General features: G+C 33.4%; 3 protein-coding genes across 3 annotated transcripts; all 3 read left to right on the top strand.

Annotated features, from left to right (window-relative positions):
- The first annotated feature begins 5,843 nt into the window (after nucleotides 1-5,843).
- Nucleotides 5,844-7,349, top strand: LOC114736057 (transcription termination factor MTERF5, chloroplastic). Its single transcript, XM_028923837.1, has one exon. The coding sequence runs from the start codon at nucleotides 6,138-6,140 to the stop codon at nucleotides 7,347-7,349; it is 1,212 nt and encodes a 403-aa protein (XP_028779670.1). The 5' UTR covers nucleotides 5,844-6,137.
- Nucleotides 7,350-9,992: 2,643 nt separating this feature from the next.
- On the top strand, nucleotides 9,993-11,840 carry LOC114736064 (uncharacterized). Its single transcript, XM_028923845.1, has 2 exons — nucleotides 9,993-11,329; nucleotides 11,764-11,840. The coding sequence occupies exons 1-2, from the start codon at nucleotides 10,353-10,355 to the stop codon at nucleotides 11,786-11,788; spliced, it is 1,002 nt and encodes a 333-aa protein (XP_028779678.1). The 5' UTR covers nucleotides 9,993-10,352; the 3' UTR covers nucleotides 11,789-11,840.
- A 3,576-nt stretch (nucleotides 11,841-15,416) lies between these two features.
- Nucleotides 15,417-16,430, top strand: LOC114736056 (uncharacterized). The gene has a single exon (XM_028923835.1). It carries the CDS (start codon nucleotides 15,417-15,419, stop codon nucleotides 16,428-16,430), a length of 1,014 nt encoding a protein of 337 aa, XP_028779668.1.
- Nucleotides 16,431-19,004: the final 2,574 nt, after the last annotated feature.

Here is a 19,004-nt window from a genome sequence, read left to right as displayed (position 1 = left end):
TTTCAAATAGTCAAACTGTCCTTTACAATAGCATACACTTTAAGAGTACTGTGACAGATTCCATTAAGGGTGCTTGTTAATTTCGTATGCTCAGCATGTCATTTATAATAGCACACGTGTAACACTAACAATTTTGATCAGTGGCAAACCCCTTGTTAACACATGATCAACTAACTAATTCTTGAAATATGGTTGTTGAGTTGTTATTAGTGTTTGAATATTTGTACATCCAATCCAACACTTGATAAAGCAACAAGTTAACAGCTTTGTTGCTCTGATAGTATAACTTTCGGAATATTTTTAAAAGGGAGAATTGAAGTGCGGGTTTAACACTTGTAGAGGTTTACTAACAAAAAAAAATTCTAAAAAAATGACTGTTGAATTTTAGAATGACAAATCAGAAATTATTATAAAAATGTGTTAGTATTTGCTTTTTGAGTGTAGTTATTTTTTTTTACAAGTATAATAACCAATACTAATTTGAATTTTGAAATTGAATAATTATTTTTTGAGAATTTTTCTCAAAAGAACCAAATAACTAATGAAAATGAAAAATCTGAAGGAGGAGGGAAAATGACGTGGATACATGGTTTCCGCTAAACGGGAAAAAAGCTTACGGTGCAAGATTCCCAGAGAAAGAGCTTGCACTTAAATGCGCTCTATTCAACATCCATAATATTTCAAATAACATTACCTTTAATAAGAAAAGTACTTGTGTTTAGCCAAAAAAAAAAAAACTTCACTTTTGCAAAATAAGTTTCGACAATAATTTCATGCAAGTGGTTGAAGTTCACTCATTTTTTGAGATGGTGACTTTCTTTTGCCCTCAATTTTTTAGTTTAAATCTTAGTTTAGGTAGTTTAGCAATGAAATTTAGTTTCGTTAAGGTCTTCAGTAATGGGGTTTCAGATTTTTGTAGTTTTGGTTTTAAATAAATTTGTTATAAGTTCCTTCACTAAAATTCTTCCTAGAAAATTAGGAAGAGTACACATTTATCAATTATATGAACTCCAGATTTTTAATAAGGATGAAACGTAGGTCACATTCCTTATATTCTTTTTTTTTTTGGGTCAAACATTCCTTATATTCAATATGTCAAGTTTTCTAATTATATATAGCGATGCATGCATACGAAAAAGATAAGATATACAATCGTGTATAATTAGAGAAATTGATAAAATAAATAAAAGAAACTTTATGTACGTAAACATGATGATGAGGATGCAATATTATTTCCATAGATATTTATTTCAAAATAAACATGATGATGTTATTTCAATAGATATTTATTTTTGTAGTAAAGCTTAATTGAATTATGCATGCCAATATTGATTGGAATTAGCACTAGCATAGACAATTTATGTCGTGGCAACAAACATATAATTTGTTTTCTTTTTTTGATGTGGCAAAATGACCACTTATGAACTTAAAAAAAAAAAATCTAATTATAGGAATTACAATTAATTTTTTTTATTCTGTTTATAAATGACTTCCATTATGTTTAATCAGAATTAAAGAAAATTAAAACTAATTTCTAAAAAAATTACCTAAATAAAAGGAAAAAAATTATATATATATTTTTGTGAACAAAAATTATACGTTCATGTAACACATGAATAGGAAAAAGAAATCTTTTATCATTAAAATATAGCACGGGTATATTATTTCTAACTAAAATGTAAATGTTTTCAAAGTCATTTCAATTGTAATTAATCTACTAAAATGTAAATATTTTCAAAGTCATTTAAATTGCAACATATAAATAGGAAAAAGCAAAGAAAAATAGTAAAAAAAATACCGAAATAAAAAAATTACAAATGAAGATCTATTACATTTATAAACAGGTTATTTGAATGTAATTTTTTTTTTAATCATTAAGGCTTTTAGGTTCACCAGCACCATTCCCTCGTTATTTGCTTCAAACGAATGGCTGTGCCAAGTTGATCCTCTGCTCGATGCTCTTGTATCCATGGCATTTGTGGAGTATGCCTAACTAAGAACAGCATTAGGAGGACGAGAGTTATATATTTTAAACCCTCTAGCTTTGTTTATTCTCTGATTCACAGTTGGAAAATCTTCCCATAGCTTTACAATTCTAAGGCAGAGTTTGAGGAATTGTGCTGATTCCGGGGTTAACTGGAGTTGAAGATTCATATTTGGTGAGTTTCTCGTCATCGTCAACCATGCTAAATTTTCTGATTGCAAGATCATCTTTGTCACTGGGATGCTGGAGGACAACCCAGTTAGGGTTTCTTCATCACCGTGCATCCTTCATTTCCTATTCGTTTTCTTCGGTTGCGAAATTATCTCAATCGAATCAGCCCGAAAAAAATGGAGGTGGAAATTTTTCGTTTACAGTTTCTTATCTCATCAACTCACTTGGTATGTCCGCTGAAGTTGCTGGTAAACTATCAAAAAAGATTGGACTAAAAGGCCCAGATAGACCCGATTCCGTACTTAGTCTTCTCAGAAGCTACGAATTCTCAGATGCTCAGATATCCAAAATTGTGAAAAGATATCCCCAGTTGCTTGCAGCAAGTCCTGAGCAGAATCTTTTGCCCAAACTGAGGTTTATCCGTTCTATAGGATTTTCAGCTTCTGAACTCCCAGAACTATTTTTTTCTAACCCTACATTACTATTTTGGAGCTTAGAGAAACGTATAATACCCCACTATGAGGCCCTTAAAAGGGTACTTGGTGATGATCGGAAAGTAAAGAGAGGTTTGAAAAGCTCATGGTGGAACGTTAGATCTTATAGTGTAACGAATATGGATCCAAACATAAAGGTCTTGAGAGATGAAGGAGTGCCTCAATCTTCTGTCTCTACTCTGTTATGTAGAAATGCAAATTTAGTATTTATCAGTCAATCAAAGTTTGTTGCATGTGTCAAGTTTGTCAAGGAAACAGGAATTGAACCTTGCAAGGTTACGTTCATTGATGCATTTATAGTTGTCGCGCAGGTTGGTAAATCAACCTGGGAGTTGAAACTGGATATCTTTGAGAGGTTGGGCTGGTCCAGGGATCTCACTATTATGGCATTCTGTAAGTTCCCAAATATCATGAAAGTGTCAGAGAAGAAACTTACAAACAATATGAAGTTTTTTATGGACGAAATGGGTTTGCCGTTGGGGGATATAGCTGGATGCCCGACACTTTTCAGCTATAGTTTAAAGAGGAGGATTATACCTAGATTGTCGGTAGTTAAAATTTTGAAAATGAAGGGTTTAATCAAGGCTAGTATGTCCATACTGGGAATGATTATTTTGAGTGAGAGAAAGTTTCGGGAAAATTTTGTGATCAGATTTCAGGAAAGTGTTCCTGAGCTACTGGAACTCTATGGCGGTGACTTGAGACCTTCACCTGATGTTCTGGCGCAGGCAGTTTCCTGAAGCTTATGACTTTCAATTTTTGGTTTCCTGGTTTATTGTCGTTATTAACCCGTTTTGCTTCAAGCCTTACTCTAATTGATTTCTTGCAATGTTATGGTAGCCAAATTTGAACTTGTATTTGTAGGATTCTTATCTGTTTAGTGTCTACTAAATCATCTGAAGGTTATTTTGGCTGCTTTAAAGCATGCCAAAAATGGTAATATATGCATATGTTTGATGCTGAAGGTCCTTTCGTTGTGGAGAGGAAACCAAAATTCTGAAATTGATATAATACTGAACTGCTGAAGTCAGGATCAATCTTTGTTAGTGCCTTTGGATGATTTCTAATTTTCTTTGCGAGTTCAAATTCTCATGGAGAAGAAAAAGTTGCCAAAAGTAATTTGTTTATCCGTTATGAGTGTTCTTCGTTATTACCATCTTTGCAAGGAACTTGTTTATGCTAGGGCCATGGTTAGGTTTTACTTCTTTCTTTCCTGCAAGCTGATGATGAAATCTTGGACCCTTCCTTCAGCCATCCATTTTGATTTATGTACCCATTCTTTTAGAGCATTGAATGATGAAACTCTGAAGCCTTAATGACTGTGAATAAAGTGATTTGTCTATCTCATTCTTCAATCCATCTTATCAGTGCCAATAGATTTAGATTTTGATAATGTGAAGAAATTGATCACTGTTTCCTTTTCCGCTGGGTGCAGAGAAATATGATGGTGCTGTTATAACCGCAAATTGCAGTCATCAACATGTTTATTGCCCCAGTGTATCTTACTAGAATCTTCTTTTCTGTAAACTATTTCCAAAGACCACAAGTTTGCCAAAGCTACACTGAAGGACCTTAAAACCTCAAATTATTGAACAGGCTTGTGTGAACATATTTTTTGGTTTGCAAGAGTGTTCTCCTAGCCATCTTAAGTTACAAGAGAATTAGATAATATTATTATCTGTTACTGCCTCCAGTACTTAATATATAACTCAATTGACCAGTATGAAAAGATTAAGAAAATTATTAAATTACTTTAAAGTATTTATATTTACTGTTTTTTCTTTGAATTAATTTGTCTTACTGACAAATAGATATATAATCTAATGATAAATATAAATATTTTAAAGAGATGACGTAACATATATAATAATTAAATAATATTTTCTTATCTTTCTGTTTTAGGAGGTATATTTGGTGCTGTATTCGGTTTTGTAACCTTAGCACTAAAAAGGGTGAGCTCTTAGAACTTGTTTTTGAACAATCACCCTCAGCTGCTTAATAGAGCATGTTTTATGCTTTTTCTTTTGATCATGGTAGAATGAAAGCTAACCTATTCACCTTCATCCTTCAACATGTAGGTTTCTTTTGGCCTTGTTGGTTTGAGTCTCTATTTGTCGTCTTGTTGCTAGTTATATGTTACTGGTCTCTAGTTCAGTCTTTGGTCTTTCAAAATCTGTACTAGTGCTTGTATTTGTTTTCATATAATGAAGTTTTCTTCCAGTGGCCAAAAAACATATATTATAATTAAATAATTTAGTAACTTTTTAAATCTATTTAAATTACTCAACTTAATTTTATATTAAGTACATGAGTTGGTATTAAACATTTGATCACCTTGCTTCTCTACTCTGATGCCATTTGCGCGTGCAACATTGGAAAAATATCAGAAAGTTATAGTCATGCTTCTTACAGCCATGCAAAATCTCAATCAAAACCCAAAAAACCAGAATAAATTCGGTTCGATTAGGTTTTTGGTCTCCGTTCACCTCTACTCACCTCTAGTCTAGTGACAACAAATATAAAATTTTGTTTTTCTTTGTATGTGAGAATGACGGTTGGCAAGAAAAAATGAATGACGACTTATGATCTTAACTATAGTTAAAAATCATTTCCAAATGAAATTTTTATTACTTCTTTCATCATTGTCAACATGTTTTATCTAAATAAAAAAAAAAAACCATATTGGAGGAACTTATACTTTTTTTCAATTTTCAATTTGGTACCTATGTGTTTTTTGTTCTTAACTAAATCTTTATTTTTCCTCTATTAACATCATTAATCCTTATGTAGAGACTAAAAATATCAATAGAATAAAGTTATAAGAGCTAATGTTGCTAAAAAGATAAAATCAAATGTTTAATTAAAGGGAAAAAAACATATAGGTACCAAATTAAAAATGGAGAGAAAGTACAGGTACCTTCAATATGGTTTTCCGTAAAAAAAAATACTAAATGTCATCAGCTTTATATTAAAAATGAAAGTATATGTAGAAAATTGACATTTGTCTAAATTTAATAACTTTCTGATATAAAAAATTTACTAATAATATAATATACACATACCCACGCATAAATTTTCAGCTTTTTGAGGGGGGAAAAACATAAGAAGTTACGCCGCACAAAATTAGAGGTGAAAAATTGAAGGACATGATCTAAGCATATTATTTTCATTTTTCTTCGAAGAAAACCTGTCCTCCTCTGTTCGATGCTTCTGCATCTATGGCAATTGTGGAGCCTGCGTAACTGAGAATAGCATTAGGAAGACGAGAATTATGGATTGTAAATGCTTATAGTCAAAGAAAGAGCTCCACTTCTGAGGCGAGCCGAAATGCGTCTGGGTTTCCTCCTCTTTGTTGATTCTCTGAATCACAGTTGGAAAATCTTCCCATAGCTTCACAATTCTACGGCAGAGTTAGATAAATCGTGCTGCTTCGGAGGTTAATTGGAGTTGAAGATTGATATTTGGTGAGTTTCTCGTTGTCGTCATTCATGCTGAATTTTCTGATTGCAAGATTATCTTTGTCACTGCCAACCTGGAGGACAACCCAGTTAGGGTTTCTTCATCACAATGCATCCTTCTTTCGCTATTCGTTTTCTTCGGTTGCAAATTTATCTCAATCAAATCAACCCGAAAAAAATGGAGGTGGAAATTTTTCGTTTACGGTTTCTTACCTCATGAATTCATTTGGCATGCCAGCCGAAATTGCTGGTAAATTATCGAAATGGGTTGAACTGAAGGACCCAGATAAACACGACTCGGTGCTTAGTCTTTTTAGAAACTACGGATTCTCAGATACTCAGATATACAGAACCGTGAGATCCTTTCCTCATGTACTTTTATTAAATCCTGAGCACACGCTTTCGCCCAAACTAAAGTACCTCCATTCTGTAGGATTTTCACCTTCTGAAATTCCAGGACTAGTCTCTTCTAACCCTACATTACTAATTTTTAGCTTAGAGAAACGTATAATTCCCCACTATGAGGCCCTTAAAGGAGTACTTGGTGACGATTGGAAAGTAAGGAAATGTTTGAAAAACTCAAGGTGGAACGCTTGCTCTTATGGTGTAATGAATATAGTTCCAAACGTAAAGGTTTTGAGAGATGAAGGAGTTCCTCAATCTTCTGTCTTTACTCTGTTATCTAGAGGTGCCAATATAGCATTTATGAATCAATCAAAGTTTGTTGAATGTGTCAACTCTGTCAAGGAAATAGGAATCGAACCTTTCACGCGTGTGTTTGTTGATGCACTTGTAGTTATAACAATGTTGAATAAATCAACCTGGGAGTTGAAACTGGATATCTTTGAGAGGTGTGGGTGGTCCAGGGATGTCACTCTTTTGGCATTCAGTAAGGTTCCACGCATTATGTTTTTCTCAGAGCAAAAAATCACAAGCAACATGAAGTTTTTTGTGGATGAAATGGAATTACGGTTGGAAGATATAGCTGGATGCCCAACAATTCTTGGCTATAGCTTGAAGCAGAGGATTATTCCTAGATGGTCTGTGGTTAAAATTTTGAAGACGAAGGGTTTAATCAAGGAACATGTGTCCCTAAATTCTGTTATCATCATGAGTGAGAAAAGGTTTCAGGAAAATTTTGTGATCAAATTTCAAGAAAGTGTTCCTCAGCTGCTGGAACTCTACAGCGGTTCTCGTGAATTGAGACCTCTACCTGAATTTCCAACGTTGGCAGTTTCTTGAAGTTTATGACTTTCAAATTTTAGTTTCCTGGTTTTATGGTTATGAACCGTTTTGCTTCAAGTCTTACTCTAATTGAATTCTTGCAATGTTATGGTAGCCAAATTTGAACTTTTATTTGCAGGATATTTATTTCTGTTTACTAAATCATCTGAATGTTATTTTGGCTACTTTCAAACATGCCAAAATTAGTAATATATGCATATGTTTGACGTTGAAGGTCCTTTTATCGTGGAGAAGATGCAAAAATTCTGAAATTTTGATATAATACTAACATGCTGAAGTGAAGTACAACCTTTGTGGGTGCTTTTGGATGATTTGAAATTTTCTTGGCAAGTTCTTGTAAAGAAGAAAAGGTTGCCAAGAGTAATTGGTATATCCATTATAAGTGTTCTTCAATCTTCATTATTACCATTTTTGCAAGGAACTTGCTTTTGGTGGGGGCATAATTTGGTTTTGCCTCTTTATTTCCTGCAAGCGTACGATGAAATCTTGGGTCCTTAATCCATCGATTTCACTTTATGTACCTATTTTTTTGGAGCATTGTTTCCGTTTACTAACTCATCTGAAGGTTTTCTCATATGGTATCCAATTTTACTGGCATACTGGTTCTGAAGGAAATTAAATCGTCAGCTTATTGAAGAGGCTTATGTGAACCTAATTTCTGGTTCGCAAGGGTGCGAATACCTGTTTCTATTTTCTCCTGAGTCACATCCCAGCCATCTTAAGTTACAGGAGAATTAGATAAGATTATTGTCAATGATTAAATATCTGATCACCTTGCTTCCCTATTCTGATGTCATTTGCATGTGCAAGTTACCACATTAGAAAAACATCAGAAACTTATAGCCATGCTTCTTCCAGCTATGAGGAACATTGCTAGTTGTTTAATAACTCTGATGTTTTTCAGTAAATTTTGTAATCATAATTCTTGATTAAATCATCATAACAGTCAAATATATCATAAAAATACTTATCTGGTTGTTTTCAGGGCTGCCAATGTAACATATGGATATGTTTGAGAGTGAAGTTGCCTTACTTTTGTCATTGAAGGAGTGGAAACTGAAATGAGGTGATTTGCTGTCACTTTGATACCTTTGTTATAAAATTGAAGATGATATTAACTCTTTTATATATTTATCTTTATTTAAAAAGAAAATATAAGATTTTTTTTTTTTATATTGTCAGGTTCGATTTGGTTATAGATCTCCTAAAAAGATTTTTTAGATTCACGCGTTCTCAGATTCAAACCTCTCATATTTATACCGTCAAAACCCATTTGGTTTGGTTGCTTGTTTATCAAACTATTGAACTTCCACTTTACCCTGTTTCTATACTACTTTCAGTTTTATCTTTAATATAAGCTTTAGTTTATATTTTAATTTGAACTACAAATTAGGAGCGGAGGTAATATTATCTATGTGAGACATGTCTAGTTATTTAATATTATTTTTTCCTTTTCATAAAACAAAAATTAGTTCATAGTAGATTAAATAAAAAAAAGTTTTTTCCAATTTGCTATTATAATTTTTTGGATACTTTTCTTTATTGGAGTTCTAACGTGCACATCCTTGCACATTTCTCGGGTTCTTTAGCAGCCAGGATGACTTCTTATCATCTGCCCCACAAAACACAAAGTAAACCACAAAAGTTGCAATTCTTCAAAAGGCCCATTTATGGAAGATCCATTTCTGTGTTTTTCTTTTCCTACCGTCAAGTGTTCGGTGTTCCGAGAAAGAAGACCAGTTGATCAGTTTTCACTGTAAACAAAGGCTATATATAAAAATTGTGGGTTTGGTTGCAATAAATATATCTAATTCATAAAATATTTTTCTTTTGCTTTTTGTTTTGGTTGTTGTGCGTAAACAAATAATGGGAACAAGTTTGCGCGAAAAAAAGTTTTCTATTTTATATTTGTGAGTTGACATCAGTTATTTTGTTTTCACAATATAAATCTACATAAACAAAGAAAACAAATAAAAATCAAAGGCTTCAATGCAAAAACAAATGATGGGCTTATGATCTACTTGGAAAGCACTCAACTCAACTAGATTTGATGCCATCAAAGAAATGAAACTAAATAGAAATTTAGAATAAAAATACTATTTTCCCTCTTAATATAAAAACTAGTGGACTGATTTAAATAAATTAAAAAAATTAATTATGTTAGTTATTTGTAATAATCATGTGCTATTTTTCTTAAAATATTCTTTTTAATCAAGTGTATTGGCTAGAACTACCATTATTACAAGAATTATTTAAAAATAAATAAATATGAGAGACAAAATAGAATATGATTTTATATTTAGAACTAAAATAAAAGTCAAATACTACCTCCGGTCTTTAATATAAGACTTTATTTGACTTTTATTTTGATCCTAAATATAAGACCTTAATTCATTTTGTCTCTCATATTTGTATATTTTTTTTCCAAAATAGTTCTTCTAACAATAATAATTCTAGCCAAGATACTTAATTAGTAAGGATATTTTAGAAAAGACAACACCTATTTATTATAAATAACTAACTAACTAGCTCTTATAATTAGGACCGAAAGAAGTATTAATTATACTAATTAAGTTAATTACACGAGGTTAATTGCAGGAGGTGGTAATCGATTTAAGAGGGAAGCTTAGTATGGAAGAAGTTAGGGGTAGAAAGTTAAAAACTCTTGCGACGAGGTGCACCGATGCTTCGACAAATTTTGCCTTCTCAATCTCCCTCGCGCCTCCGTTCCATTGTTTCGTCAATGTGCCAAAGATGCAGATTCGATGATGCTGCCTGACCCGAAATAGCGAGGTGTATACATAGGAAATGCAAAAGGTTACAGGATTGCTCACCTTCTTCTCTTACGTTGTCTGGGTTCTATTCCCTTCTTCGTTCTTTATTTGCTGATTGTCTGATTCTAAGCGTCATATTTGGGAAAATTTGAGGAATTATGCTAGTTGCCGGGTTGATTGGAGCTGACTACTCGTCTATTTAGTGAGTTTCTTACCATCATCATTCATGCTAACTTTTCTGTTGGCAAGATTATCTTCGTCACTGCCGTGTTGGAGGACAGCCCAGTTAGGGTTTCTTCATCGCAATGCATCCCACATTTCCTGTTCGTTTTATTCGGTTGCGCAATTATCTCAGTCAAGTCGACCAGAACAAAGTAGAGATGGGGATCTTTCGTTTACGCAATCTTACCTCATGAACTCATGTGGCATGTCTGCCAAAGTTGCTGGTAAAGTATCTGAGAGGATTGAATTGAAGGACCCATATCAACCGGATTCGGTACTTAATATTCTGAGAAGCTACGGATTCTCAGATCCACAGATATCCAAGATTGTGACGTGCTATCCACGGGTGCTTTTGGCCAATCCTGAGCACAATCTTTTGCCCAGGCTAAGGTTTATGCAGTCTGTGGGGTTCTCAGCTGCTGAAATCCCAGAACTCTTCTCGTATAACACTGCATTAGTGTTATATAGCTTAGAGAAACGTATAATTCCCCACTATGAGGCCCTTAAAAGTGTGCTTTATGATGATTGGAAAGTGAGGAGATGTCTAAAATGCTCTACTTGGAGTATTTGCTCCTATGATGTAAAAAATATCGGCCCAAACATAAAGGTTTTAAGAGATGAAGGAGTGCCTCAATCTTTGGTCTTTTCCCTGTTATCTAGACGTGCAAATGTAGCATTCATGAATCAATCAATTTTTGCAGAATATGTCAAGTTTGTCAAGGAAACAGGAGTCGAACCTTTCAAGATTGGGTTTGTTGAAGCACTTATAGTTGTAGCTCAGTTGCGTAAATCAACCTGGGAGTCGAAACTGGGTATCTTTAAGAGATTTGGCTGGTCCCAAGGTGTCACACTCATGGCATTTAGTAAGGTTCCAAATATCATGGCTATGTCAGAGAAAAAGATCTCAGACGCAATGAAGTTTTTCATAGATGAAGTGGGTTTGCGGTTGGAAGATATAGCTGGACGACCGAATATTCTTAGGCATAGCTTGAAGAAGAGGATTATTCCTAGATGTTCAGTAGTAAAAACTTTGAAAATACAGGGTTTAATCAAGGAAAACGTGTCCATTCCTTACCTGATTAGTATGAGCGAGAAAAATTTTCAGGAAAATTTCGTGGTTAAATATCAGCAAAGTGTTCCTCAGTTACTGAAAATCTATAGGGGTGATTTGGGATTCTTACCTGATATTCAGGCCTAGGCTGTTTCCTGGAGATTAGGACTTAGGACATTGTCAATATTTTGTTTCCTTGTTGATTATAGTTATTAAAATGTTCTGCTTCAAAATGTTATGGTATGGATTTTAAATTTAAAGATATTTCTTTCTGTTTTCTAGCTCATCTGTAGGTTTTCTTTTTATCGTAATCCTTGAAAAATCTTCTTGTTATATATATGACATATGGCATCCAATTTTACAGGCATCTTGGTTCTGAAGGACCTTAAATCCTCAAATTATTGAAGAGGCTTATGTGAACCTAATTTTTGGTTCACAAGGGCGGGAATACTGGTTTCTTTTTCTCCTGAGTTACTTGCCAGCCATCTCAAGTCAAAGGGAACTAGATAGTGTTATTTTCAGTGATTAAATATTAAATCAACCTGGGAGTCGAAACTGGATATCTTTGAGAGGTGTGGGTGGTCCAGAGATGTCACTCTTTTGGCATTCAGCAAGTATCCACGCTTCATGTTGTTGTCAGAGCAAAAAATAACGAGCAAAATGAAGTTTTATGTGGATGAAATGGGTTTGCGGTTGGAAGACATAGCTGGATGCCCAACAATTCTTGGCTATAGCCTGAAGCAGAGGATTATCCCTAGATGGTCAGTAGTTAAAATTTTGAAAACGAACGGTTTGATCAAGGAAAAGATGTCGCTGAATTCTGTTATTAGAAACAGTGAGAAAAAGTTTCTAGAAAGATTTGTGATCAAATTTGAAGAAAATGTTCCTCATCTACTGAAAACCTATAGGGGTGAATTGAGATCTCTACCCGATGTTCAGGCCTAGGCAGTTTCCTGGAGGTTAAGACTCAGGACCGTGTCAATATTTTGTTTCCTTGATGATTGCAGTCATTAAAATGTTCTGCTTCAAAATGTTGTGGTATGAACTCAAATTTAAACGATACTTGTTTCTGTTTACTAACTCGTCTGATGGTTTTCTTTTTATCATAATTTTTGGAAAATCTTTTTGTTATATATGACATATGGCAAGCAATTTTACTGCCATCTTGGTTCTGAAGGACCTTAGTATCTCAAATTATTGAGGAGGCTTAGTGAACCTGAATTTTGGTTCGCATGGGTGGAAATAGCCCTATTTGTTTCCTCCCTGAGTTTCATCCAAGAGCAGCTTAAGCTGCTAGAGTATTTGATGATATTATTGCTAGCGATTAAGTGTCAGTTTGGAAGGGCTTAAGAAATCCCCTATAAATACGTTTTACGTAAACTGAGACAAAATCTTTCTTACATACTTGTCTTGTATTCCGTAAATTACTATTAAAAAGCTACTTATAAACTATTTATAAACTGTTCCAAACGGACCCTAAATGTTTTGTCACCTTACTTAAACTTTGATGTCATTTGCTTGTGCACGTTACAACATTAGACAGTTAAAGCTCTGCATCTTTAAGCTATAAGGAACATCGTCTGCTGTTTAATAACCCATGTGATGTTTATCAATCAATTTTCTAATGAAACATAATTCTAGTTCAAATCTTCTTAATAATCAAGCATGTCCTATGAAAATAACTCATCTAGTTGTTTTCAGTTTTGTTAAGCGTCTAAAATAAGGTAATAAATGCATATGCTTGAGAATGAAAGTTACCTAATGCTGTTGCTGAGGGAATGGAAATTGAAATAAACTAATTTGCTGCCTCATTAACACCGAGTTTTCGAAATGCATAATTTGGTAGGCTGTTGTGAAGAACTCTGATCACTCGTGTATGATAGCAGTTGTTAATTTTTACTCTTTTTGTACTATTTATAAGTAATTGACTTCTAACATGTTGTATTAGAATTAAAAAAATTTTAAATTGTTATAAAAAAATTTTAAATTTTATTAACTCTTTAAAATTTAATGACTTTCTAATTTGATGTTACTTGATATGTATTAGGGGTGTTCATGGGACGGGACGGGATCGGGACAGGCCCGTCCCGATAAACAAGGACGGGACAGGGATTTTGTCCCGTGTCCTGTCCCGTCCCGGTCACGGGACCAGGACAAGACCGGAACGTCCTGCTTCCCCCTTTTTTTAAAAAAACAAAATACCATAATTTTTATATGAATTTTTTTATGTTATAATACTTATTTTTTATTGGGCTTTTAAAGATAAAAACATTATAAAAAAATATTATGTAGAAAGCTTAATTATATAGCATAAAAAAGGTGTAAAAATAATACTATAAAAAAAATATCGTAAAAAAAAAACACTATATAATGACTTTATGAATTATTTTATTGAAAAAGGAAATTTTGTTAAGATAATACTACAACTTAAGTTAAGAGCTACAAATCACCATAAAAATAAGAATTATTATTAATAAGTAAATTGAATAATCTAATAATAATTATTAATAAATAATTTTTAAAAGAAAAAAAATCCCGGGACGGGACAACCCCGTCCCGGTTACTGTCCCGTCTTTGTCCCGTCCCGAAATTTTTTTTGTCCCGTCCCGTCCCTTCTCGAACTCACCGGGACAGGGACGGAACGACCGGGACGGGACAAATTGAACACCCCTAATATGTATATATATGTTCTTATGAAAACACAATTCATATAATAATAAATAAAGGGTATATTTATATTAAAAATTTAATAGAGTGACTTATGATAGAATATAAAAATCTCCTCTCTTTGTCTAATAAATAGGATTAGATGATTTTTGGACGAGTATGAATCATGGCTTATTTGGTGCTTCTGTTTCATAATGTTTTTACCTTTCGATTTGTGTAAATTCCTAACTGAAACTGATTGTCTTCTCTTTATTTTTTCTCACCAAATAAGTTAAGGTAAAATATGAATGAAACAATACTTCAAATTTATTTGTGTGTTTTCTGTTCACATTATCACCAATTGACAAGTTTGTCATTTATGAAGCATGTAATTTCTCGGGTCACCACTTCTCCAAAAACAAAAATCATACTCCTCCACTCTTTAATGTATAAACTAATTGGAGAATTAATACTAATTTTATATATAAGATTTATTTTACATATTTATTAATTTTTTTAATAATAATCAAATAGAAGAGAAAGTGAGAGAGTTTAGGGGGAAAAAAAGTGCTGATAATGTTTTAAAAATATATATTATATTAGCTAATTTAATTAACATTATTAATTTATTTAAATTAATTAATTAAATTTTATATTAAGAACCGAAGCAGTATTTAATTTTTGTGAGTTTCCATCGGTCCTTGAAACCATTATATAACAAAAATAAGAATTTTGGGAGAGTCTCGGATAAAAAATTACCCTGAGGTCTGTTGGTCTCTTCTTGAACCGTCTCTTTTATTAGATGTTCTTGGATCCCTTGCCACTGCCCAGCGGGGAGCCTGCGTAGCTCAGAACGGCAAATTTTTTTTTTTTTTTTTTTTGTGAAACGAGGAGCGGGCTCGAACCCGTACGCACGCACGCATACCACTCGGCTAAGAAAGCGGTGGTCAGAACGGCAAAAATTATACATCGTGCGAGTCCACAAACTTGACTCCTTTTTTTGTCTGGGTGGTCTTCCATTCTCCAATCGGGGTTCATTTCCGTTGCGAGGTCAAATTGTCCAAGTCTCCTTTTCTACGAGTAGCAGAATTTGAAGGATCGTACTGCTCGCCGGTTTAATTGTAGCTGACCAATTTACATTTGGTGAGTTTCTCATTGCCACCATCATTCATGCTAACTTTGCTGTTTGCAAGATTATCTTCTTCACTGCCATGCTGGAGGACAACCCAGGTAGGGTTTCTCCATCACAATGCCTCCCACATCTCCTATTCATTTTATTCGGTTGCCAAATTATCTCAATCACATCAACCAGAACAAAATAGAGATGGGCATTTTCCTTTTACGGTTTCTTACCTCATGAACTCATTGGGCATGTCCGCCGAAGTTGCTGGTAAAATATCGAAAAGTGTTGAACTGAAAGACCCGGATAAACACGACTCAGTACTTCGTCTTCTCAGGAGTTACGGATTCTCAGATACTCAGATATCCAGAACTGTGAAGTACTATCCACGGTTGCTATTGGCAAATCCCGAGCACAGTCTTTTGCCCAAACTGAGATTCATCCATTCGATAGGCTTTTCAGCTTCTGAACTCTCAGACCTGTTCTCTTTTAACCCTAAATTACTAATTTATAGCTTAGAGAAACGTATAATTCCCCACTATGAGGCCCTTAAAAGTGTACTTGATGATGATCGGAAAGTAAGGAAATGTCTAAAATACTCTGCTTGGACTATGTGCTCCTATGATGTGAAGAATATATTTCCAAACTTAAAGGTTTTGAGGGATGAGGGGATGCCTCAATGTTCGGTCGTTTCGCTGTTATGTAGACGTGCAAATGTAGCATTTATGAATCAATCAATGTTTGTCGAATATGTCAAGTTTGTCAAGGAAACAGGAATAAATCCTTCCGAGGCTGCGTTTGTTGAAGCACTTTTAGCTGTGACACAGATGAGTAAATCAACCTGGGAGTCGAAACTGGATGCCTTTGAGAGTTGTGGCTGGCCCAGAGATGTCACTCTTTTGGCATTCAGTAAGTTTCCACAAATCATGTGTATGTCAGCGAAGAAAATCACAGACACAATGAAGTTTTTTGTGGATGAAATGGGTTTAAGGTCGGAAGATGTTGCTGGATGCCCAACGATTCTTAGTTATAGCTTGAAGCAGAGGATTGCTCCTAGATGGTCAGTAGTTAAAATTTTGAAAATGAAGGGTTTAATCAAAGAAAATGTGTCCCTAAATTATGTTATTATACTCAGTGAGAAAAAGTTTCTGGAAAATTTTGTGGTCAAATTTGAAGAAAGTGTTCCTCGACTCCTGAAAATCTATGAAGGTGACTCGAGCTTTTTACCTAAGTTCGGGCAGAGGCAGTTAGTTCCTAGATGTTGACTTCCAATTTTTTGTTCCATGTTTATTATGGCGACTAAACATTTCTGCTTTAGGTCCTACTCTAATTGATTTCTTTCAGTGTTCTAGTCGTCCAATTTGAACTTTTAATTTGTAAGATATTTCTTTCTGTTTATTAACTCATCTTCTCAGGTTTCTTTTTATCACAATTCTTGAAAAAGTCGTCCTGTTCTGTATGACGTATGGTAATCAATTTAACTGGCATCTTGATTCCTGAACTGGTTGTTTTAGCTTCTGTTAATTATGCAAAACGTACATTGAAGGAACTTAAAACCCCAAATTGTTGAAAAAGCTTAGTGAACCTGATTTTTGGTTAGCAAGGAGAAACACTCCTCTATTTTTCCCGAGTTACATGCCGGGCTATCTAAGCTACAAGAGAATGAAGTCTCCCAGTGTTCTTACTGAGGGACTGGAAGCTGAAGGTACTTATCTATCACATTAACAGCTTTTAACTAAATTTCTTGGAATGCTTAATTTCAAAGGTTTTCTTTTTCTGCGGTGAAATTTGATCAATCTTTACCCTTTCACTGAGGGAGGAGTAATTATACGATGATGATGTTAGAATTGCAGTAGTTAATCCTGAGGTATCATGGCCTATTTGTTCCTTTTCATTTGGGGTATTATTGTTGGCCATGCCTCTTCATTTGGGTTACATGTTTCCTAATGTTGTATCTTGGATATGGATTATCAGAAAATGTGGTGTCTTTTCGTCTGAAAAGTGATGATGATCTTTCAATTTTATCGCTTGCGATGTTAATTGGAGCTCATGGCTCCAATTATCATCACCATTCATTTCAACTTGTCTGATTGCAAGGTTATCAGAAACTGTGTTGTCTTTTCATCCATGCCCTTCTCTAACATTGCAGTTACGGGTTTTCTCTCTAGTTCCCTTTTTCATTACCCCTCTTCTGTATGCCTAGATTAATTGAAATCAGTATAGATGCTTAATCTCGCAAAAGCGTTATATAAGTTAGAATTTCTCTTTGTGCGGGCGTCATAATTCAGAACATTTATAATACACTGCAGAAAGTTAAAATTGATATAGAGTTGGGTTCTTAGTATAACAAAAAATTAATTAAAACTAATTAAAAGTAATAAATAGGTAAGAAATATATTTTTATTTTTAAATATGTTCTTATAATAATTGAGAAAAAAAGAAAACAGAATATAAAGTCCTTATCTATGTTATTCTTCCAGTCCTCAATATAAGATTCTTTTTTGGTATAAATTACACTACAAAAAAAGGTTTTATATTGAAGACTAGAGGAGTAGTTTTCACTCCAGGTTGATATTGGCTCTCCTATGCACAACTTGATCGAATGAAGAATCACTCTTTTCCATTTCAATATTTAACATGGGGAGAACTATAATAAAATCTTAAGAAAAGAAAATAATTAGTTAGAAGGTGTCATTTTTTATTCTAAAACTTATTTTTATAGAATGTTTAGTTGTTATTAGAATTTTTTAGTAATTATGTTTTTTAAAATTTGATTGTAATTCTCCCTTTTGAGCATATGGTGTTTGTCAAGGTAGATATTCTTTCTTTCTTTCTTTTTCCCTTGGGGTACAAATCAAGGTCAATGCTCTTCAACGTATGACATTGATTTCCTAGCTTTTTTTCTGGTTTCATTTCTGTTATCTGCACCCAGTGGTTTCTGTTCAGCTGATCTTTGTCAAGGTCATGTTTGGAGCTGCATTTAAACAGCACTTATAAGGTTTTTTTTATCAATATAGGATAAACAGTAAAATTATATACTAAAATACTACACTTTTGAAATTATTTACCAATATGTTGCGTTTAAAATCGTTCTTGGCAAGAATTATTTTAAAATTACATACAAGTTGTTTTTGGCGTGAACGATTTCTAAAATCATTCATGCCAAGAACAATTTTACTTTTTTCTGTTCACTCTCTCACATAAGAATCTCTTCCAATTTTACATGCAAAAATAAAAATCTTTGACAATGCTCCCATGAGGCTACAACGTCTATATTGAATTAAAATTTGAAAATCCCAATTTTTTTAATTTTTTAAATAGAGTTTGATGAAATTTTCTGTCATTTCTTCTTCTTTTTATTTTTCTCATACCAAAAAATATATAACAAAAAAATTATGTTTTGATTGTAAATTTTTAATTGTAACAATTAAGTTACACGACTAAATTATTATTATTATTATTTTGGTCACAGCCATAAAAGGTCTATACTTAATACTTGATTTATCATCAAACCGAATAAATGTCACATGACAGGTTTTTTTAACCAAAATACTATAAAAAGTAAGATTATATACTAATATGCTGCACTTTTAAAAGTATTTACTAATATGCTATACTTAAAATCATTCTTCAAGTGAATAATTTTTCAAGTCATTTATCTGATGAACGATTTCTTCATTATCTATCCTTAATGTGCATGAAAGCTTATGTGGCATTTATCTACACCTAAAATCGTTCTTGATAAGACCGACTTTCAAATTACACACAAGTCGTTCTTGGCGTAAATATTTGTTAAATGAAGAAGTTGTTCAACAGATAAATGATTTTAAAAATTATTC

This window comes from Neltuma alba, unplaced genomic scaffold (genome assembly GCF_004799145.2).
Source record: "Neltuma alba isolate B1F8T4 unplaced genomic scaffold, ASM479914v2 tig00013291_pilon, whole genome shotgun sequence".
NCBI lineage: Eukaryota > Viridiplantae > Streptophyta > Magnoliopsida > Fabales > Fabaceae > Neltuma > Neltuma alba.
This window is presented reverse-complemented; position numbering and strand designations above follow the sequence as displayed.

Coding starts and splice junctions, on each gene's coding strand:
- LOC114736056 (XM_028923835.1), top strand. CDS start 15,417: ATGTCCGCCGAAGTTGCTGGTAAAATATCGAAAAGTGTTGAACTGAAA.
- LOC114736057 (XM_028923837.1), top strand. CDS start 6,138: ATGCTGAATTTTCTGATTGCAAGATTATCTTTGTCACTGCCAACCTGG.
- LOC114736064 (XM_028923845.1), top strand. CDS start 10,353: ATGCTAACTTTTCTGTTGGCAAGATTATCTTCGTCACTGCCGTGTTGG. Junction 11,330..11,763: donor GGACGACCGAATATTCTTAG/GCATAGCTTGAA, acceptor CCAATTTTACAG/GCATCTTGGTTCTGAAGGAC.